Here is a 21,129-nt window from a genome sequence, read left to right as displayed (position 1 = left end):
ACTTATTCAAAACTTAAAATAGAGAACTCCCTCCAACTCTCCCTCCCATACAATAATGAAACCAACTGGAGACGCTTGCTACTTAATAAAATAAAATAAATAAATAAATTTAATTCAGTAAATCCTATAAAATATTATTGGTCACCTACCACATAGTCTCAGATGATGTTCAAGGCACCGGAAGTGTAGCAGAGAACTAAACGGATATCATGCAATCGTAATAGACCATTGAATTCAGCTTATAGGTTTATAAGCATCTCGAGGACAAGGATGACCTTGCTTGTTCTATGACCCAGTTTTTTCCTTAGCATTTAACAATGCCCAGCACATTAGTGTGCCCTTAATACTTATTATTAGTCATTACCGTTAATACATTTAACATTTCTTTGTTGCATGAATGAATGTGCCCCAAAGCCACATGGTTCGTCCTTGGAGGAGCCAGAGTTTGAACCTAGTCTATCGATAATGGTTCACAGTTGCCGCTTATTTTGAGCTACTCTGTCCAAGGCACCATGCTCACTGCGTTACGCTTCTCATCTCGCGTAGTCCTTACAAACTCCTGAGTAGGAGCTGTCACTGTCTCCTTTTGGCCGAGGAAGACTCTGAGCCTCAGAGGGGACTTAAATGACTTCCCCAAGGTTACCCTCTAGGTCTATCCCTTCAAAATCTGCGCTAGGCTGGGGCCAAAAGTCCTTCCTCTTTCCACGGCCTTCGTGTCGGCGGTAGCCAGAACCTCCTTGGCTTCCTAGAAGGGAGCAGTCCAGTTGATTAATTCATTGGGCTGCGTGGTGCCAAGTAATCTGTTTGACAGGTTTTTTTTTTTTTCCCCAATGAATTGACTAATTTGTTTTACAGAGTTGACCATATCAGCTATTTTAATGATAAATCAAATTAGGCTCATCTCTTTTTTTCTTTTATTAAGTCTCCAGCTGGCTAAGAGTTTAGGATTAGACATGTGTAAATTATAATTCAAGGTCAGCCACTCATTAATTATGAAACCGTGGCTGAGTACTTAACCTCTTTAGGCTTCCATCACTTTCTCAGTAGAAATGCAGGTGATAGCGATTCCTACCTCCTCGGGTTAATTCTCTCAGTAAGAAGATTAAATGGAGGTAAGGCTCCTAACGTAATGCCTGGCCCCTGCGGAGTTTTGTTGAGTAATAGCTGTTGTTATTATATCACATTGTAAGTTACCACTGTAATTGTTAACCTGGTATTTTATTTCCATATCATCTTTGTTCTGTGACTTCCACTAACCCCCTTGACCTCATCTTTCAGGTTCCTTCCAAGGATAGACAGAGTTTCTCATTGCCCATTGAGTCTGACTTCTTTGTTATGGAACTTAAACTGAGTTATAAAAGTTGGCTCAGGTCTCTTATTGCCTGCCTTCCAATTACAGGCACTTTGAATGTCAGTTCATTCATCTTTTTACTCCTAACCATGTCCTACCGTCTGGTACGTAGGTACTCTACGGTGTTTGTCAGTAGCATGAACGGGTGGTGTCTGTCCATCGCGAGTGGTGGTGAGTCGTCGTTAATGTCGCTGATGGTGTTCATGTTGACTTTTGAAGTGGTCTTTGCACCTATCCGCTGTGTCCATCATTTAATCCTGGCACACGCTGTCTCTGTAGTTCGAGTATCACTTGCTAATTCTACTCTTGGATCAGATATCTCGCCTTCCATAGAGATTCTCACTGCCTGTATACGACGTATTGATTTTTATTTTTAATTTTTTTTTTACATTCTTTTCTTGCTAGTGCTACATGACAGACTTCTTCCTGCCACTCCTGCCATAGGACTTTATAAAAAGACTTTCTTACTTTCACTTAAACTTTTATTTCCCACATCACTTTAAGGTATACATTTTGCTCTTTCCCCTCATTAATACATCACCATTTAACTGTGCCATTAGGCTGTCAATCTGTAAACCTCTTGAATAAGAAAGAGAGACCTTATTTTAAATAGGTCTGATACTTTGCTAAAGAGGTTGGTGCACTGTCTCCAATTTTATTCTTGTCAAGAATAGGGTTTTGAAATTTCAAGAAGAAATGAAATTTTGAAGAGCTACCAAGCCATGAAGGAGCTAAGGAGGATAAAAGACACAAAAGAAGCACAAAATCCACACCAGGTCCCTGGCCTTCTTTTAAAATAATTAAATAGGCAAGAAAGAATATTTGGAATGTCCAGACTGAGGTTCCAGGCATGAAATGTCCTTAAGGGAAAATGGCAGTTGAAGGCCCCGAAGCCTGAGGCCCCCATTCTATTGTTAGTGGCCAGAAAAAGGAAACGTTTTTCCATTTGATTTTCTAGATTTAGGAGCTAGAGATTGGGTGGTTGCACCTGGATGAGAAAAGGAAACGGGAGCATTTAGTAGTGCTTTCTGAAGGAGTGTCTTACAAACGGTGGTGCACGGCCGTCCCTACATTTCTGGTGCAGTTAGGATGGGACCCAGGCCCAAAGTCCAAGAGAGAGTTATGTTAAAATCCAGACAGGCTGCCTGGGTTCTGAGGTCCAGGAACATGTGATTAAGCAGAGCAGGACGTGCCCCGCAACGAAGGCTGGAGAGTTTTCCAAGATGCCAAGTGATCAGGCGGGGTTTCCAGGCACAGCATTGTCACTGAGATCTTCTGACCTGGTTCACGCAGAAAGCCTACGAGTGTCGTGGACCTCAGATTTCACAGAGAAAAGTGGGTGGCAACCAAGCCGGCGAAGAAGTCAGTTCCTTCTGAAGATGGGGGCTCGCACGAGCCCATTTGCCTCATCATTGCACAAATACTAGAGCAAATGAGAAACTGCAGTTACCTGCTTTTGCAAGCCGAAGAATTTCTATTTCTGCTCAAAAGGGAACAATGTTCCATGCAAAGGGAGTTGATACGGTTAGATGCGAAAGTTTCATGGTGGGCATATCACGTGGAGACCACAGTGCGGTCAGGGCCGAAGCAAGTGCACTCCACAGCCGCTTCCGCGAACCCCTTCAATCAACTGCCAGCTTTTGCTTGTCAAAACTTTGACGTATGTCCCTTGACCTTTACCAACTACCCTTTCGCGTTTGACACTTCACGTCTGCTTCATGATTAAAATTCAGCGTTAATTAATTTGAACACTATCAGTTAGGTTATATTTAGCTAAGAACACTCACTTTTGTCTTTTGTGAGTAGCACTGCAGTCTTATTACAAAGAGGTAGTCAGGAGGGCAACAGAGATACGAGAAGAGAGGAATGATTCAGTGTGCAGATAATTGTTTCGAGTGAAATTTAGCGTGGTATTTTTGTTCCTGTCCTCAGTAGAACTGAGATTTAGCACCTCGCGTTGGCATTTAGCCCCCACCCCCACAAAGGAGGAGGCTGTGCTGGGCGGGTGCTGAGAATGAGCCACACCAGGATTAAATTATAGCACAGTTCTAACACCAGCAAGAATTTTCTCTGGCCAGCGCTCGGGTGCAAAGCTGGTGATTCCAAAAGAATGACAAGGCATCCCTAGAAAGGCTCTCCTTCTGACGTGACATCACCCTTAACGAGGGGGTTTGACCTGGTTGTATAAAGAGCATCAGCCCCCAAAGTGGTGACCATCCCTAAAGAAAACAGTGGAAGCCAGAATATTAAGAGCAGACTCACTGTTCTCACCCTAAAAAGTCACCCAGGAGGTTGTCTGGTGGTGGCTTACTCCATAATGTGACCAATAAGCTCACTGGAAATGGATAAAACCCGAGAAATGTGACCTCTTTCACTGAGTTTTCCACGTGCGAAAACATTTTTATCAGTTTATTTCATACCCTTTTGCTCTGTGGAAAGATTACTATAAGGATACGGATAGGCAAAGCTTGCTTTTACCTGAAGTTCAGAATGCCATAGCTGTTACTCTTTGGGATTTTAGCATGAAATCATGGTCACTGTACACAGAAATACTGCTGTCCTTCAGATTCGCGTGTGGAACAGGAGCTCTGCACTTAGTGCGGGTGGAGCATGATTTGTATATAAGTCACTATAGATCCAGTACCAGTTATAATACATTGAATTTGGGGGTTCTTGGAAAGCATTTACGCAGGTAGCCCCCAGTTGCTAAATACCAAAGGAACAAAAGAAGACGCCTTGGTAGCATTTTCATTGGTGCACGACAGAACACTTTGTCTCTAATAATTCACCTCATGTTCTAGAATCTCCTCCTCTGCCCACAGTTGGCGGGCGCTTGATCTCTGGCAGATTTTGTCTTCCCATCCATCCCATGGGAGAGCTTCAGACTCTCCATGCCAAGGATTTGAGTAGCTCCGTTTCCGTCGCCAAGCAATTCAGCATCAAGTCACATTTCTGCTGGTTGGACACTTGATAACTGCCTTGATTCTTAGCCCCGAAGTCAGCCTACCTTGTATTCTTGGTAGGACACCAGACACCTCTCTAGGTCCGGTGCGGGAGAACCGAGTCAGCCTTCTAGAATGGGGTTCTGGCTCGTTTTTCCTCAGGTTGCTCCTCCCCACTGACTCAAGGGCAGTGGAGTCCGCGTTGTGAAACCTGGTCTTAGAATGAAGACCTCTTCGCCACTGAAAGCACCTCTGGATTCAGTCTCCTGCCCAGGCCTCTGACCTGGGCCCCTCTGGGCTCCCTGTCAGCTGGCTCCGCTCCTTGCTTATCTCCGGAGCTCCGATCTGTCCACTTCCAGCGGTCACTGGGCCTTCTGGACACTCTGATTCACCTTTCAAACTGGACTGACTTTCCACACCTTGTGCTGAATAAACAGCCAGGAGAACATGAGCCACTGCAGTGGGCTCTTGTGTTCCATGCCCTGGTTCCTCCCATTCTGTCCTCCTGCAGTGACCTTGGCCAGATGCTGTGTGAGTCAATGCAGGAAGAGGCTGAGCTTAAATAACTAGAGGACTAAACACAGATTAAAGGGAGGAACTCACACCCTGCCTTTAGGAGCAAGTAACGTTTTTAAGAGTGGGAAGACTTTATCAGGATGGAGTTTGCGAGCCCTTGAGCCTTCTAATTCTTTTTGGCTTTACCTGGTTTTTCATACAAGGTGGAAACGCTAACCTCGAACAAGTAATTACTTTCAAAGTTACATTTCAGATATCTCTGTGTTTTGCAGTAGCCTTCTTTCCTCAACAGGCTGAACAGGTGGCTTTCCATATCCCTTGAGTCTGAAGAGCATTTTAGTTTGTAAGTTATTTTTCTCTCTGTTTTACCTTTTAAGGTGGTACACAATGGCCTCATCATGGAGATGAAGCATCCAACTGCGGGGAAGATATCAGTTCCAGGTTTGAACATTTTATTTTCCTCTTCACTTCCTTCATTAACTCTTCCCTGTCCTGATCACTGCAGGTAGCTGGTGGCCCCCTGAGCCACTTGTCAAGACATTATCCCAACTTTTCCTTTTGGACTAAAGGGGAGCCCTAGAGTCACGCCCACAAGCATGTTTGCTGAGGCGGTGGACTTGTGTCTTCACTCCAATGAATGTCAGATTGTCTGGGTGACAAAAAAAAAAAAAAAAAAAGGCTTATATCTCCCAACTCCATTCTGTGCGATCACGTGCTCACGAGTGCTTTGTGTCATCGCCGACAAATGGATATGGAACGTGTTAGGAAATTACTCTTGGTTCGGCTGAGAATGAGAAAGCAAGCCCGGCTCGAGAGGAGAGAGGTGGTGGCCCAGCAAGTCTACTGACTGCTCAGGCCAGGACTTTGTTGCTGTTGTTGTTCTGAGCTACGGCTTAGGTATGAATCTTAGTTTTGTAGATTAAGAAACTCATGTTTTCTGTAAACCCAGAATATATTGAGTTTTTATAAGTTGCCTCATACTGAACAAACTCACTGAAGACATCCTGGCCTAAGCCAAAATGGAAACTTTTCCTCTTCTGGGGAGAGTGGTCTTTCCAGGAACCAGAAGACTCATGCCTGCTCTCAGAGCATCCAAACTCTAGTGAGAGCTTGTGACCAACTAATTTCCTCCTATAGACTTTGCTTCTCTCGTGACCATGATATTACCGTTCCTCAGATCTGCTGTCTCCCTCTGGGCATTGCTGGAAAGACACTCCACATTCTCATCCAATGGGTCCCTGTTTTCTAGACTATACACAAATCATACACTTCTTTTTTTTTTTCTTTTCTTCTGATAGAGAGTAATGGAATTAGTTAGAATATAACTTTGGTCATTGTTTTCCTGAGACTCTATCCTGGTCGCCTTGCTTGAAATTTGGGTATTCCCCCAATCAGCTACCTCGGTCAAATGACATAAGTATTTACTTCTCTAGGTATCAGATCTCATTTATTGAATAACTTCTGTTGTTAAGTTGGGTCTACTTTTAGTCCACTTGTAAGATTTGGGATCAGCTGGGTAATAATGTCCCAGAACAGAGCAGATCATGGCCATTGACCAAAGAAAGGAATAAGAAGAGGGAAGTGTGATGAATGAAGCAAATTAAAGGGGAAAATTCTGATATTCAGGAGTATAAGGAACATTATACATGAATTGAGGGAGGTCGTAACTACAAGAGAGCAGGTATCAGCGTATCAGAGACTGGGATCGCATGTTAACAGGGAAATGTAATATGGTGTAGAAAAGCAGTGAGGGAGTTCCCTTATGGCCCAGCGGGTTAAAGATGGAGCATTATCACTGCAGCAACCTGGGTCACTGCTGTGGTACAGGTTCGATCCCTGGCCTGGGAACTCCACATGCCATGGCTGCAGCCAGAAAAATAACTAAAAAGGAAAAAATAAAAGTAGTGGGAAAAATGCATGTAGATAAAAGCTAAAAAAGTCATTTATTCATTTATGTCATTGTGCATATATTTTGTGCCCGGCTTTGGGTCCTGGGAATGCAAAAATAAACCAGGTAACTTGGCCTTGGCCATGTGGAACTTATGCTCAATGGAAAGCCATATAATAAAAGCAACAAACAAAGGTTCCTATAACTGTAAGTCATGATAAGTGCAAAGAAGGGGAATGGACAGTGTGCTGTCACAGAGAAGAATGAGGACAGAAAAGACCCTCATTGGATTGGGCTGATTAGAGTAAGTCTCTCTGAGAGGATGACTTAGACACTGAGAACTAAAGGATGATTGGAAGATGGCTTTTGAAAAGGGAAAGAGCCTTCCAGCAGAGGGTCCAAGTGAGAAGGAGCTGGGGATGTTTTCAACCAGAATGAACAGTGGGGAAAGAGGGGTGGGGATTGAGACTGAAGAGAGAAGCAGAGCCTGGAGGCTCCACTAAGTTTAGCTTTACTCTAGTTTTAAGCAGGGGAGTGAGATGACACAAGTTATAACTTAAAGCAGGGGTCAAGTTAGAAAGTTATTACAGGACTTCAAGGGATGGCTGGTATCTTACATTAGGGTCACATGTAATAGTGATGAAGAGAAGGGGGTAGTCAAAACAAAATAAATAATCGTAGCTCTTTTAGTATGAGAAGACTTAAAAAAGCCTTTTGTCCAGTAGTTTTTCGCTTTAATTTTAAACACTGGAAGTGATTTTTTCAAATGAAGTTTCTCTGTCTGCAATAGATCAAAGGCAAATTTTGTGATAACTAAGTTAGCACTCCAGCTCTTTACCTTTCCCCCTGCTTTCGTCATGCCACAGTCCTCCAGACACCTCCTTGGAACCATGGGCCCTAAAGAACAGTAGAAGAACCTCTGATCTAGTTTAATTCTGCAAGTTTGCAGATGAGGTCTTACCATCATTGATATCCCCACCCCATCAGAGGATAAGGTAAACATTTGAGAGGTAATACAGTTGTTAGCATGATAACAAGAAAAAAGTAAGTCAGAGGCCAACCTAGAATGAACTCATTGGGCGTAACAATCTCTCAATCAGTTGGATGTGAATTTACTGACTTTGCTGGTAAATAAATAAATAATCAGTCTCAGGAAGAGGGATTTTTTTTTTTTTTTCAGATTCCTAAAGGGGAACAATACTCCTTTTACTCAGTTTAACTTATAAGTGTATCAGTTAGCTATGCTCACAATAATGCTGTGTAACAGCCAACCACAGAATTTCACTGACATTCAGACACAATCATTTATTTCTTCCCTGCATGTGGACTGGGTGGGGGTTGGCCAGTCTAGGCCGGCTTGCCTGATGGCTTTGCTTCTAGGTGCAGTGCTGGCTGGGCTTGGCTCCAGTGTGAAGTAGGCCCAGTTCTGCTCCATGTGTCTCTCATCGGTTCCCATGGCAATGGCAGAAGAGCAGAAAGGCAAACAGAAGCCCCAGTGCCACTTAAGACCTTTTGCAGTACTAGCTGACCCTTCTGCCCACAACTCACTGGCCAAAACAAATGTTAGACTGTATCCCCAGTGTTGGGGAAATATATCTTTTTAAGGGAAACCACAAAGTTATATGGTGAAGGCATGAGCACCAGGAGGGGTGAATAACTAGGGCCCCAAATTCAATTTATCACAATAAAACTCTTGGATCTACAGATCTCTTTTTAATGACTTTTATTTTTACATTATAGTTGGTTTACAGTGTTCTGTCGATTTCTACTGTACAGCAAAGTAACCCAGTCATACGTATATATATATATATATATATTCTTTTTCTCACATTGTCCTCCATCATGTTACATCATAAGTGAACTAGATATAGTTCCCTCTGCTACACAGCAGGATCTCATTGCTTATCCACTCCAAATGCACTAGTTTGCATTTATTAACCCCAGACTCCCAGTCCATCCCACTCCCTCCACCTCCCCCTTGGCAACCACAAATCTGTTCTCCAAGTTCATGAGCTTCTTTTTAATCTCCTTTTGGAATCTCTTTTTAATCTCTTTTTTCTCTCTTGGAAAAATTTATTTTTGTTTCTTTAATTTCTATAGGGCTTAAGCATCTTTTTGGTGTGTCTATCTTGGTGACTACCTTATTCTTTCTATAGAATTGCCAGTATAGGAAGTCTCTGATATGAGATGAAATAGATGCATTTATATTATTTTTGGAATTAGTGTCTTTTGAGGGCAGCGCATTTGGACTCCCCATGAAGGGGAGAGAGAAATCTACTCGTAGACATCACATGAGAAGTTGCTGTTGTATCTCTTAATTCAGTGAATTCCAGTAAGAGGGCATCCAGACAGGATAAGAGCTATTAAATGCAAAGAGGACTTATCAGTAAATAATTAAAATATTTCCCGTGGATTGTCCTTTTCATTGATTTTATTTACCAGTGATAGTTCTGCCTTTCTTTGTAAGGAATATCCTCATGGGAGACCACAGAGATAACTCAGTTGCTCCCACAATGCCTCATTTCCTGCTAAAATAGGAAAGCCAGGTAGAGTTAAAAGTGATTTTATGCTGCACTTTTTTTGAGCTGGCCAGTGGAGCCACATTTCTGAATTCCTTAAATAACGTTCTAGAGATTTACACATGTATCTGCATCTTTATATTTACAATGAAAATCATAATTAAAACTACTTACTTATATATCTTTTGTTACTAATGAGCTTCTTGTGAACAGTACTGAATTTTCTATACATTGCACTAATTTGCCTGAAGGATTTCCTATCTTAGTCATTATTAGAAACTTGCCTCGCATCTTTTTTATTTTTTATTGCATCTTTTTAGAGATGTATAAATCCACAACATTCCCTCAGATTCAATTCATAGGAGCCTATTTTAATTAATTTTAAAACAATTTTTAATCTAATTGATTAAAACATTAAAGATATTTGTCCACAAATGTTGACTGTACTTTGAATAGGAATGGGGAATTCTTTACCAATGCAACACTCGTGTTTGCTACTTAGAAATTACCGTCAGCACTTAATACATTGTTCTATTATTTGTAACCATTACTGATATTAAAATAACCTAGAGTTCCCACTGTGGCACAGTGAGTTAAGAATCTGACTGCAGTGGCTCAGGTCTCTGTGGAGGCATGGGTTCAATCCCTGCCTGGCTCAGTGGGTTAAAGGATCCAGGTCGCCACAACTGTGGCGAAGGTCGCAGCTACAGCTTGGATTCAGTTCCTGGCCTGGGAACTTCCATATACTGGGGGTGTGGCCGTAAAACAAAAATAATAAAAGAAACCAAGTAGTAGAGTCCAAACTATCTCCTTTATTAGTTTATATCTATTTTGACATGCTCCCTTTTCATATCACGTCCCACCACCTCCAATCTGTAGTAAACAAGTAAGAAAGAAATTTCATTTATGTATATGTGTCATCATTAAAACATGCAAACTAGTTAATGTTCTTTTTTGCTAAATATGAATTGTAGTTCTGCTCATACTGTCATTCTTTTTTATCACACTGTTTATTAAACTACTCTCTCATTTGACCTTTAAAACCTATTTTACAGTTAAAGGTAGACAGATACAAAGAAAACTAATTACTAGTTTTAGTGTATACATGAGAAAATACATCGTATCTCTCTTTACCAAGCTTTAGTAAACTGGTGCCCTGAGTTCCCAGAGAGGGGAGCAGTTCATCGTTAGTTTAGTGACAGAAATGTCAGGACAGTGGGCACAATGTACTAATTTTTTCATAAGTAACCAAGATAATGTAGAGTTGAGTGCTAAAACCTTAAACACACCCCCACCCACAGACAGCTGAACTCCCTAGACCTGCCGTGTATCACGTGCTATAGGAAGCTCTGCTCATAGGGGTGTACCCAGGACCAGTCTCTCTTGGAGCTTACAGTTTGCAGGGAAGCGTTTGTTATTCCAAATAATAAATTCAGAAAAGTGGGATGAGCATTTCCACGGAGAACCAGAGGCCACAGCCACAGGATGACCTGAAATCACAGCTAAGGGAGACCTCACCTACTGTGTGCGATCAGGAAAAGTGTCCCTGAGCATGGAATGTAAACGGACACGCGAACTGTGGCCTGTTGTCCGCTGGGCCAGGCTGGCGTGGGCTGAGGGAGAGGTGCGGAGGTGCTGAGTGTAGCTGGAGGCCAGGGGGATTAGACCTGAAGTAGAGCCAAGAATCACATCACAAACAAATCAAAATGTAAGGGAGGAGTTCCCGCCATGGCTCACTGGTTAACTGAACCTGATGGCATCCATGAGGACACGGGTTTGATCCCTGGCCTCGCTCAGTGGGTTAAGGATCCGGCATTGCCGTGACCTGTGGTGTAGGTCGCAGACGCAGCTCAGATCTGGTGTTGCTATGGCTATGGTATAGACTGGCAGCTACGGCTCCGATTTGACCCCTAGCCTGGGAACCTCCATATGCCACATGTGTGGCCCTAAAAAGACAAAAGACAAAAAAAAAATGTAAGGGAGATGGATGCCAAGGCCTCCGATCTCCACCATCTGGAGGTGGAGGGGGACCCGGAGGAAGAGCTTGGGAGAAACCTCACACCTGGTTTGATCGTGTTCTCATTGCCTGCTTGTCGGTGTAACTTCTGAAACACTTCTAACTCCATCGAAAATGTTTATAAAACTTATAATGTCTTCAATTTGAAACTATGAAATGGATAAAAATCCATGTTGGCTATGCTTACCGAAATGAAAAGGAATATTACATGTGGAATGTTCCTACCACATTTCCTCAATGAGAGATTGGCCATTATATAAGCATCACCGTGTTTGTGACCTTATTAGGAAGATCCTACATTCGTTATCACATTCCAAAGGAATGACGGTTTCCACCGAGCCCTTCACCATTTGCATCTTCTTCCTGTAACTCTGCTGGCCTCTGGCCTGTAGGGCAGAACGCAGCATCTTTCTGTGGACTGTGTCGGTGCCAAGACAGCCTTGGTGCTGGGTTCCAAACTTCAAAGGATGTCACAGGCGTGGAGTCTGATGTGTAACCCAAAAGTTTCTCACCCAACCTTTTTCAGATACTCCCCATGAATGTGCATGGTGGGTGATTCCAGCCTTACCTCTGGGGAGTATCTGGGTGGTGAGTGTGTCGGGGCTGTGAGAGGGTGTCTTCTATCATGCGACGTGATGCGCCATTGAATTACCCTCGCCTGCTGACCCCCTGATCCCTCTTTTCAGAAAGCAACTCCAAGTTCTTTTAAATAAAACTTTTAAGGGCTTTTTTTCCCCAAAGTATTTTAATATTCTTATTAGCTTATTTCATATTCCATTTTTAGCTAGTGGGCGTTGGATGAAGGAAGAACAGTCACCACTATGAATTAATGTAGCGCTAAGCAAATTATTGGAATTTTGACATTTGGATTTTAATAGTTTCTCTTTGAGAAGTTGAATGCAATTCTTGATTTGATTAGCTAACATGCTGTATTTCTGAATGTTTTGCAAGACTTTTTATAAATGATGATCTCAAACATCTTTTTGTAAGCTCCTGAAGGGCTAAGATGCTGTCATTTAAAATCTAACCAGCACCCTCTGTGCCAATGAAGTATATGGAATAAACATTTTCTGGATAATGATTAGGGGAAAAATCTCTCAGCAGAAAAATAACTAAAAAGATGATTTGTGACAATTTAAAGCAATATCCATTTTTATATGGACAGACTGGCTACCTGTGGAAGCTATCTGAGAGATTTATTTTACTTCTTTACTTTTTTTTCCCCATTCGAGGTACATATATTAAATGGAGTGGCCACCTAGTCTCTTGCATGGTTACAAATCTTCCTCTTCCGTGCTATGTAAGCCTTTAGGTTGCCCTGTTAATTTTAAATTTTTTTCTTCCATTTACGGAGAAAATTAGACGGTATTTTTGAAATCACAAATCCTCAAAGTTTTACCTTGTGTGATGGATAACAGCAGTGGGGGAAAGCTGTCACAGATTTTACTAGAGAAAAAGAAAAAGGGAAACAAAAGTTTCCGCTTCTCTCCCTCTAGAAAGTTTAAATATGTTGATCCTCATAAGGATTCTAAGTAAAACCCATCTGAGAGTGAAAGGTGAGATAAGCTATTTCTTGCAGGTAGAAAAATCTTTCAGATGACAACAGGAAGAGTGTGTAAAGTTTTCACATTGTGTATGGTGCATAATCTGTCTTCTAGAAAGAGCATACTCCTTCAGGGACCAGGCTAAGCTGTAAAAAGAGGAAAGAGATGAAAAGAAGGTTCTACAGTCTGTCATCAGAATGAGAGAAAGCTGGCAGGGAAGTGAATTTTCAAATAGGCTAGCCATGGTACTTCCCAAAGTCCTCAATTATTTTTAACTTGATTAAAACCCTTAGCCCATGGCAGTGCACTGAGAGTTAAATAAATCAGGGTATTCTCAGAGGATTTGACATTGAGTGCCTGCAGCCCTCTCTGGAAGTCCCGTTACCATGAGGCGGGGTCGTAGATGTTGTTACCATTCAGTGAGAAATGAATAGCAGAGTGACTTTCCTTCCTAGGAGAGCAAGGAGGAAACGGGAGGAGTAAATAGCATCCTCAGGAATGTCTTTCCATGAGGAACTGGAGAAGCCCTAAGAGCCAAGTTCCTGTCGCTGATATGACTTAGGGATCTCCATCAACTATGCTTATCTGTGCCATGAGGAAGAAATATTTCGTGAGAGCTGGACTCTCACGCTCAGGGAATTCATGTTCCTGTTGCTTGGGGCTGGGAAAGTGGCCAAGATCTCCGTTGTTCCTCTTCAACTGTCCTCATCAACCTAGACACCAAGGTTAGTGGTCTGTCTAAAAGACAAGAAATTCGTGGTGCACGTCAGTCCCGTTATTGATGAAGTTCTGGGGCGCAGAGCTGTTTGCACTGTTAAAAATTCATATTTAGGCTAAAAAAATTCCCTGGCTGTGTACTTAATTGGCCTTCTACATCGTTTGGAGTGTTTTCTCAAGCATCACTATGCAGAATGATTCTCGAGGTTGGAGGTGTATTTGAAATCATCTGAGTAGACCACTGAATGTCGACCCAAATCTAGAAATCAAAATAAAATAAAAACAAAAGCAAAATGAAAAGCCATAGGATGGGGGAAAGGCTCGATGATGGTAAAGCATTTTTTGTTATTTTGTCTTAAAAGGTGGATCAGACATTTTCTGGGGTCAATTCTTGAGTCCTTGCTATAGAGCTGCTGCCAACTTTCATTGGGTACCCAGAGAAGTCTTTTTCTGGATCAAATTTAAATGCTGACTTTTTGTTGGACCCTTAAAGGAAAAATTAATTAAGCGCAATTAGGCATGAAACTGGCTGGAGAAGTAAAGTCAGATAGTGTGTAGTAACTAAATACAAAAGACTTGAGATTGTCTTCCCATATGGACTTCCATGTTGTAGGATTAACTTGGACAGTCTAGAAGTAAGTTTTCTTTGCTTCCAAGTGGTCTGCAGTCTGGAGGAGTTGCTTGACTTCATTGCCAGGTTTATCGAGGGCTGGGGAAAGAGTCTTTTTGTCCTCTCTGAAAGAGGAATGGTTTTCCTTTCGTTGCCAGGTAGGGACTCTGTGGTCCCTGAATGTTACTGAGTCCAGGCTCAGACTCCTCGCTGCCCAAGGGGCCAGTAAATTGAGACATGAGTCCTTGGGGCGAGGAATAGTGACTTTATTCAGAAAGCCAGAAGACTGAGAAGGCCGTGGGCTGCAACCATCTTGCCTGACTTAGAATTCAGGCATCTTTTATACCAAACAGGGACGAGCAAAATCCTGGCTTCAGTCAGACTCAGGAAGAGATGTGTTCATTTCTTCCTTTCTGCAGCCATTCCCAGGTGGGCTTGCACAGGAGGTTTCTTGTGAGCTAAACAAAGGTATTTTAGCTTAACGCTCAATACATGGGAGACGGGGTTCCCAGAGATGGGCTGTTATGTGTACTTGAAGCTATAGGTAACACCCCTTTAGTGATTAACTTACAGCAGAAGCAATAGAAGAAGAAGGCCAAAGGGAAAGAAACAGACCCAACAGGGACTCAGATTTGTTCTTCCCTGTTACAAGAGGAGATGACAGTTGGGCTGAATCCCAGAGGAAAATAGTTTTCTTTAAAAATGGTTCCTTAAGATGTCAAGATGTATTCCTGTTAAGAAGACTTAGCCAGAGAAACTATCAGTAGAGTAAGTCATCCTTTGATTTGAAAGGAGTCAGTTTAATTTTGACGTGACGCATGATGTACTATTCATATTAATAAGAACTGTCGGCAGAGGTGAAGCAGTGGTAGTGTGAGGATTAAACAAGAACCCCCAGCTATCTTGGCCTACCCAGTGGGTCATGTGCAAGGTCCCCCTTATGCCCTCACCTCCAAACCTTAAGGAGTCACTTGGCATTGAGCTGGCACCGAGCTGGGTCTGGGATTCATTGCTTATCTCCCTTTCGGCAGGAGCAAATGCTGTGTGTTGACTTTTATGGAACCTATCTCCTTGTACTCATATCTTTATCTGGCATGGCATGAGCAGTCGTTGTGTCTCTGGGGTCATTCTTTTGAGGAAGATTAGGACACCGCCTGGGGGGGTGGTGGTATGAGGGACCTTGAAATGCTTCCCAGCTTTTGCCCTTCATCAGAACACCATGTAAGTCACGGTGGCCATGTGGTTGTCGGGATGGGTGACCTGTTAGTTGAGTCTCCAGGACCGCGGGTCCGTGGAACGTGTTCCTCTGAACCATATATTCCAGCTTATTGCAAGAAGCCACATGCTTTTCAAATAATTAAGCAAAAGCTTAAATTTAAATTAAAAAGGGAAAGAAGTAAAAGGCACTTTTGGGGATTTGAGAAGAGGGGATGGTGAAATAAAAGTACCAAGAACCTGCTGCAGCCAAAAAAAAAAAACTAGAGAAATCCTATCCCACATAGATTTCAGGAATATCCACACCACAGTTTATCTCCTATAAATGCTATAAATGTTCATGAACTTCTTTCTCTTTGTTGCTGGGCCTTCAGGTTGATATGTGACCTTAAGTAACTGACTCCACCTTTCAGTGTGTTGTCTTGTTTTAATGGGATTGATCTTTTCATTCTTTCAGTTTAAAGGAAAAGTACAATTTACCATACTGGATATAAATACATTTTGGGGGAGTACCTGTTGTGGCTCAGAAGGTCAAGAACCTGACATAGTGTCTGTGAGAATATGGGTTCAATCCCTGGCCTCACTCATTGGGTTAAGTGTCCAGCATTGCCATGGCTTTGGCATAGGCTGGCAGCTATAGCTCTGATTCGACCCCTAGCCCAGGAACTTCCATACGCCGCAGCTGTGTCCATAAAAAGAAACATATATATATATATATATATACACATTTTTTTGGAGTAGAAAGTTTTTTTTTTTTTTTGTCTTTTTTGCTATTTCTTGGGCTGCTCCCGCGGCCCATGGAGATTCCCAGGCTAGGGGTCCAATCGGAGCTGTAGCCACCGGCCTACGCCAGAGCCACAGCAATGCGGGATCCGAGCCGCGTCTGCAACCTACACCACAGCTCATAGCAATGCCAGATCCTTAACCCCTGAGCAAGGCCAGGGATCGAACCCGCAACCTCATGGTTCCTAGTGGGATTCGTTAACCACCGCGCCACGACGGGAACTCCGGAGTAGAAAGTTTTAATAGCATTATTGCAGTGGAAGATTCAAATTTGAAACCAAAGGATGTAAGTATCTCTTAAGGACTTCTTATATACGGTGTATACATGAAGCATTTATGAACACGATTTGTTTAATGTCTAGTAAAATTCAGTAAGCCATACTCTATATATCCATTTTACAGACGAGAAAATTAACACCTGCTAAGTGTTGCAGCAGCAATTAATTGAAACCACAGTTGGAGAATCTCTGAAATCTCTCTTCTTTTTCCTATTTCCTACTTTCTCCTAAAGCTGAGCTGAAAAGGAACGTTGAACCAACTATTGAGTTTTTTATCTTACATCTTCAGTGTCTAATCTAAAGGCTGATTGATGTATTTTAAATGTTTCGTTTAAAGATGAGCTTGGAAATTTACTTCCGACTGTTCAAATTTCAAGAATTTAAACTCAGACTGAGCCTACCTCCTGTGGGGATTAAGTTTGTTTTTTACAGTCTATTGTTGTGCTTCTATAAAACAAAAACAGCCATTGGAAAATATATTGTGAGGCTCTTTCGATATTCTCAAGAGCACACAAGTGTAAATGCACCAACACATGTGGATTACATTTCCCTCAAGTTGCGCGGCTTTCACACATTAACAGAAAAGCAGTTTGAAAGGGAAGAGAGAAAGAGACGTGTTCAGGGTAGTTGTGCAGATCTCCACCAGCCACAGACCCGTGATGGTAAAGCTGCAACCCCGTCCTACCCAGGTTTCCCTCCAGCAATGTGTCCGTGAGCGGGGGCCCTGTGGACAGATTCTTTCTTGCTCACTGGGGGTCAGTTTCATGGTCAGGTTAAAGTTAGTTCCCTTCGAGCAACTTTAACCTGCAAACGATGTTATGTTGGTATAAGCATCGTGTAACGGTGTTATCGCCCAGGTGGGCCACAGTAAGAATTTTAAAAATAGTAAAAAAACAAATTTAAAAAATTGGGGGCAAATTCTATATGATCTCACTGATATGAAGTACCTAAAGCAGTGAAATTCACAGAGGCAGAAAATAGAAGGGTGGTGGCCCGGGCTGGATAGAGGAGGAGCAGAGGCAAGAGTTAGGGCTCAGGGGGGGAGGGTCCTGGCTGAGAAGGATGGCGGTGACCCCTGTACAACAGTGTGACTGGACCTGATGCCCCAGAATTGTGCACTGAGAACAAGGTTGAAGAGATAAATTTCATTATCCATATTACCACGGTAAATTACATAATTACGAGCTAACTTCTGCGTCGTTGCATAGATGGTAGCATATGCTTGGTGTAGAGCGGAGTGTGTCTGGGTTACGTCAGCAAGACCTGTGTACCAACCCAGCTCCGAAAGTTCTGGTCGGAGATACTAGACAGCCTTTTGAGTGTGTCTCACTGACATCTCTGTCGTGTGAAGGTCAAACACACTCCCTTCGCTGTGACTTAATTAACAGCACGTGCCGTGGGCTCAGCACATCAGGGTAGGGGAAGCACAGTGCCGATGATGAATCAACGCTTAGCGGTATCTACAGTAGCCACGACTCTTGGGGGTGGGGGGAGAGAACTCGCCACGTTATGTTCTTTTTCAGACACGAAACATTGAAATAATCATGCGTATTTCTCTAAGGAGTACGGTAAAACCAGTGACTCTTGTGTTAAACAAACATGTATCTGGTATCCGCTCTGTGCCAAGCACTGAGTGACAAGGAGCCCGTCTAATGGGGCGTTTGACAGTGACCCGTCAAAGGAGATGCAGTGGGACAGGGAAACCCTGGGCCAGTCCCTGCCAGGTGCGCGTGTTGGGCCAGACCGGCCCTTTTATCTGCCTTCCAACTCTGGAGCTCTTGGATAAATACATTGTACGTAAAGTCAGTGGAGACCTCAGCAGCATGAGAGCATCCTGCAAAAACAGCACTGCGCTGGACAGATCATGCAGGTGACAAGAATGCTTCAGAGACCTCGGACGAGGATGTAACAGCTTGTTTAGGGGAAACGAGGGAAAGACCGCGATGGGGTGCAGCTTTTCCAAAAGGATCCTCTGCAGACACTCCCGCTCCTTCACCTCCAAGGGTTGTCTACCAAGAACTGACTCTGGTGCCGGCAACTGGGGGAAACTGCCGTCATCCACAGGCCAACGGGTGTTCTTCACCTCGAAGTTTCTCGAAACCGTTCGCATCCTAAGTTAGTTTGGGGTCTCTGAGAGGGAGGTACTGCCTGTCCTGTCTCCTGAAGTTATTTGACTGTGGAGCCCTTTCCTCCCCCGGAACTCTGATTAAGAGCCCATGGAAAAGCGTTCTATGCGTCTCCCCACTGAGAACATGTGTCCCTTTGGAGCCACATGGGACAGGTTGTAATTGTCACTGGCTGGAGAAATTGGCTCGTTGACACCAACAGAGGGCGGGGAGCCGAAATAGGAAAGCTGACCGTCTCCTGGGGGTTAGAATTTTCTCTTGTTTCTTAGCTCAAGGGACCAGGTTCCTGAGGAGCATCAGGAAGGGTCTCCCTCGCCTGTGAGGGCCGAGAGGGTGGGCCGGGAGCATGGCCATGGGGTGTCCGGGGCGGGGGGGGCCCAGTGGCCTTAGTGGTTGTGGGGCTGGGGCCGGGCGCCTCCGTTCCAAGCTGGCTCAGCCCCTCCCGAGTTCCACAGTGGAAAGCATTAGCAGTGGAAATGGATTGAGGGCAACACCAAAGTGCAGATCAGAAATAGCTCACACGGTGATGCTCTTGCACCAGGAGCCAGAACTATCCTGGGAGCTGAAGAAATCCCCTAAGAAGAAACCGCTTTCTCTTCATTGAGCCTCCGAAAGGCTGCATTAGTCGGATTCTGCACAATTGTTAGTACTCGAGCTTAGAAAAGGGAGTTGATTAAGTGGAAGGAAATTTTTAAAATGTGACAGAGATGATGAGGTGATTAAGGGGTAGGATTTAAGTGGCAAGCTGTGGCGAATTTAAGATGTATGACTGAGTAGCAGTGACAGTGGGTATACGATAGCTGCCTATAAATACCCAATTAATTGCCTAATGTGGCAAATGAGAAGAAACAGGCTTTAAGCACCAGAAGGGAAACTCGAAGTCTATTAGGGAAAGAGTATTTACTAGCAAGGGTGATTTGACTGCCATCACGGGGGACGTGAGTTGAGTTATTTGGATAAAGATTCAGGATGATATTTTTCTTTCTTATCATATGCTGGTGTCAACCAAGTTGTCTTTTTTTTCTTTTTTTTTTTCTTTTTTTGGTCTTTAAAAAAGATGTAGGGAGTTCCCTTGTGGTGCAACAAGTTGGGGATCTGGCATTGTCATTGCAGTGTCTTGGTTCCGTGCTGTGGCATGGGTTCAGTCCCTGGCCCAGCAGCTTCCTCGTGCCTTGGGTGCAGTCAAAAAAAAAAAAAAAAAAGAAGAAGATGCAGACGTTGTTATGTTTCTTAGGGGCAGATATTGATGACTAGGGTGCAGTATTTACTTTGCTACAGGGTATTGTGAGCTGGGAATCAAGCTTAGTGTTGCTTCAAGCGTCTGCACATGTTTTTCCCTTAAGCTGAATTACAGCAATATCCTTGTGGGTAAGAACCATAGCAAATCTGTGCATTATGTTACACCATGTGTGGAGATACACCGCGTGCTACAAAGCGTTCTAGAGATAGTTACCCTCGAGAGCACTCGATAAAACTAGCCAAGACTTCGTGACTCTGGATTAGGTGCTTTACATATGTATGGGCTCTGATCTTCATCTCAATACTCTGAGAGCTATTAGCATCCCCATTTTACACATGAGCAGACTGAGCCTCAGAGGGATGAAATAACCCAGCCAAGGTCACACCACCAGTAAGTGGCAGACCCAGAAGTTGCATCCAATGCAACTCAGACATTCCTGCTCTCTTCCTGTGAGGCTGTGCTGCCTCCTGAAGGCACTTCTGGTCTTCGCTCTTAGGAATCCGAGACCAGTGGCCTTGTGTCTCCGAAGCATCCCTTGAGAGAGAGATGGTTTTCCTGGTGGGAGAGTGGATGCTCACGAAGAGCGTTACCCATGCTTAACCCAGGCAAGGCCATGGCACCGGAGCAGGGGGGAGCGGGGGAGCAGGCAGGGCTGGAAGACTCAGCCTTGGGGTCCAGCCGCCAGCGTGGAGGAACTCTGTCAGATCTCAGAAACAGCGTCCAGACTTGATTATAACGTCTCTTTGTGGGTCTTTTGAAGCTTTGTATTCTTTCTTCCCTTGCCTCACAGAGTTCAGATCTATTTTCACGTAAACAGAAATGATTCCTCCTCGCTGAGCACTTCATTGTCGGTGGCATTGTGGAATGTTCTAGGGAGGGGGAAACGGGGCCAATTATGAAGCAGAAATTTCTCTTCGGCTTGCGTGTTTATATGAAAATGCCAAAGCCACCAGCTGTTACAAGAGCAGGCCTCGGCAAGCCCTCTTTCCAAGTGTCCTGCAGCTCACACACAGCAGGGGGAGATAAATCCAGGAGGCAGGATTAGAAGATGCAACCCCCCGCCCCCGCCCACGTGTCATCCTGCATTCATGAGTGATGGGAAATTTACAGAATATGCACCTTGGTGTCCCTTTCATTTCAGAAAGAAGTCCCCAAATTACAAACATGGAAACGACAAGCCAAACGTGAACCTTTCCCTACTAAACACCGTAGCTCAGCTTACCCCTAAAGATTCGTCAATAGAGAGAAGGTAGATTGAAAAGAAAATTAATTTCCACATTCCTATTTATAGGACATTTGAGACAAACAGCCATCGGTGTTACTGTTACCTCATTGGCCTTTTTTGGCATCAGGAGAGTCTGCGTGTCTTTTACATTCACGGAA

At 43.6% G+C, this 21,129-nt stretch overlaps 1 protein-coding gene across 1 annotated transcript in view; it reads left to right on the top strand.

Annotated features, from left to right (window-relative positions):
- SUGCT (succinyl-CoA:glutarate-CoA transferase) overlaps nucleotides 1–21,129 on the top strand; it is a 650,574-nt gene that overhangs the window by 539,057 nt on the left and 90,388 nt on the right. Inside the window, exon 13 of the mRNA XM_047763177.1 lies at nucleotides 5,187–5,250. Coding sequence (XP_047619133.1) covers nucleotides 5,187–5,250 — 64 coding nt within the window. The remainder of the gene's footprint in view (nucleotides 1–5,186; nucleotides 5,251–21,129) is intronic.

The sequence above is a fragment of the Phacochoerus africanus genome, chromosome 16 (genome assembly GCF_016906955.1).
Source record: "Phacochoerus africanus isolate WHEZ1 chromosome 16, ROS_Pafr_v1, whole genome shotgun sequence".
In the NCBI taxonomy this organism is placed as follows: domain Eukaryota; kingdom Metazoa; phylum Chordata; class Mammalia; order Artiodactyla; family Suidae; genus Phacochoerus; species Phacochoerus africanus.
This window is presented reverse-complemented; position numbering and strand designations above follow the sequence as displayed.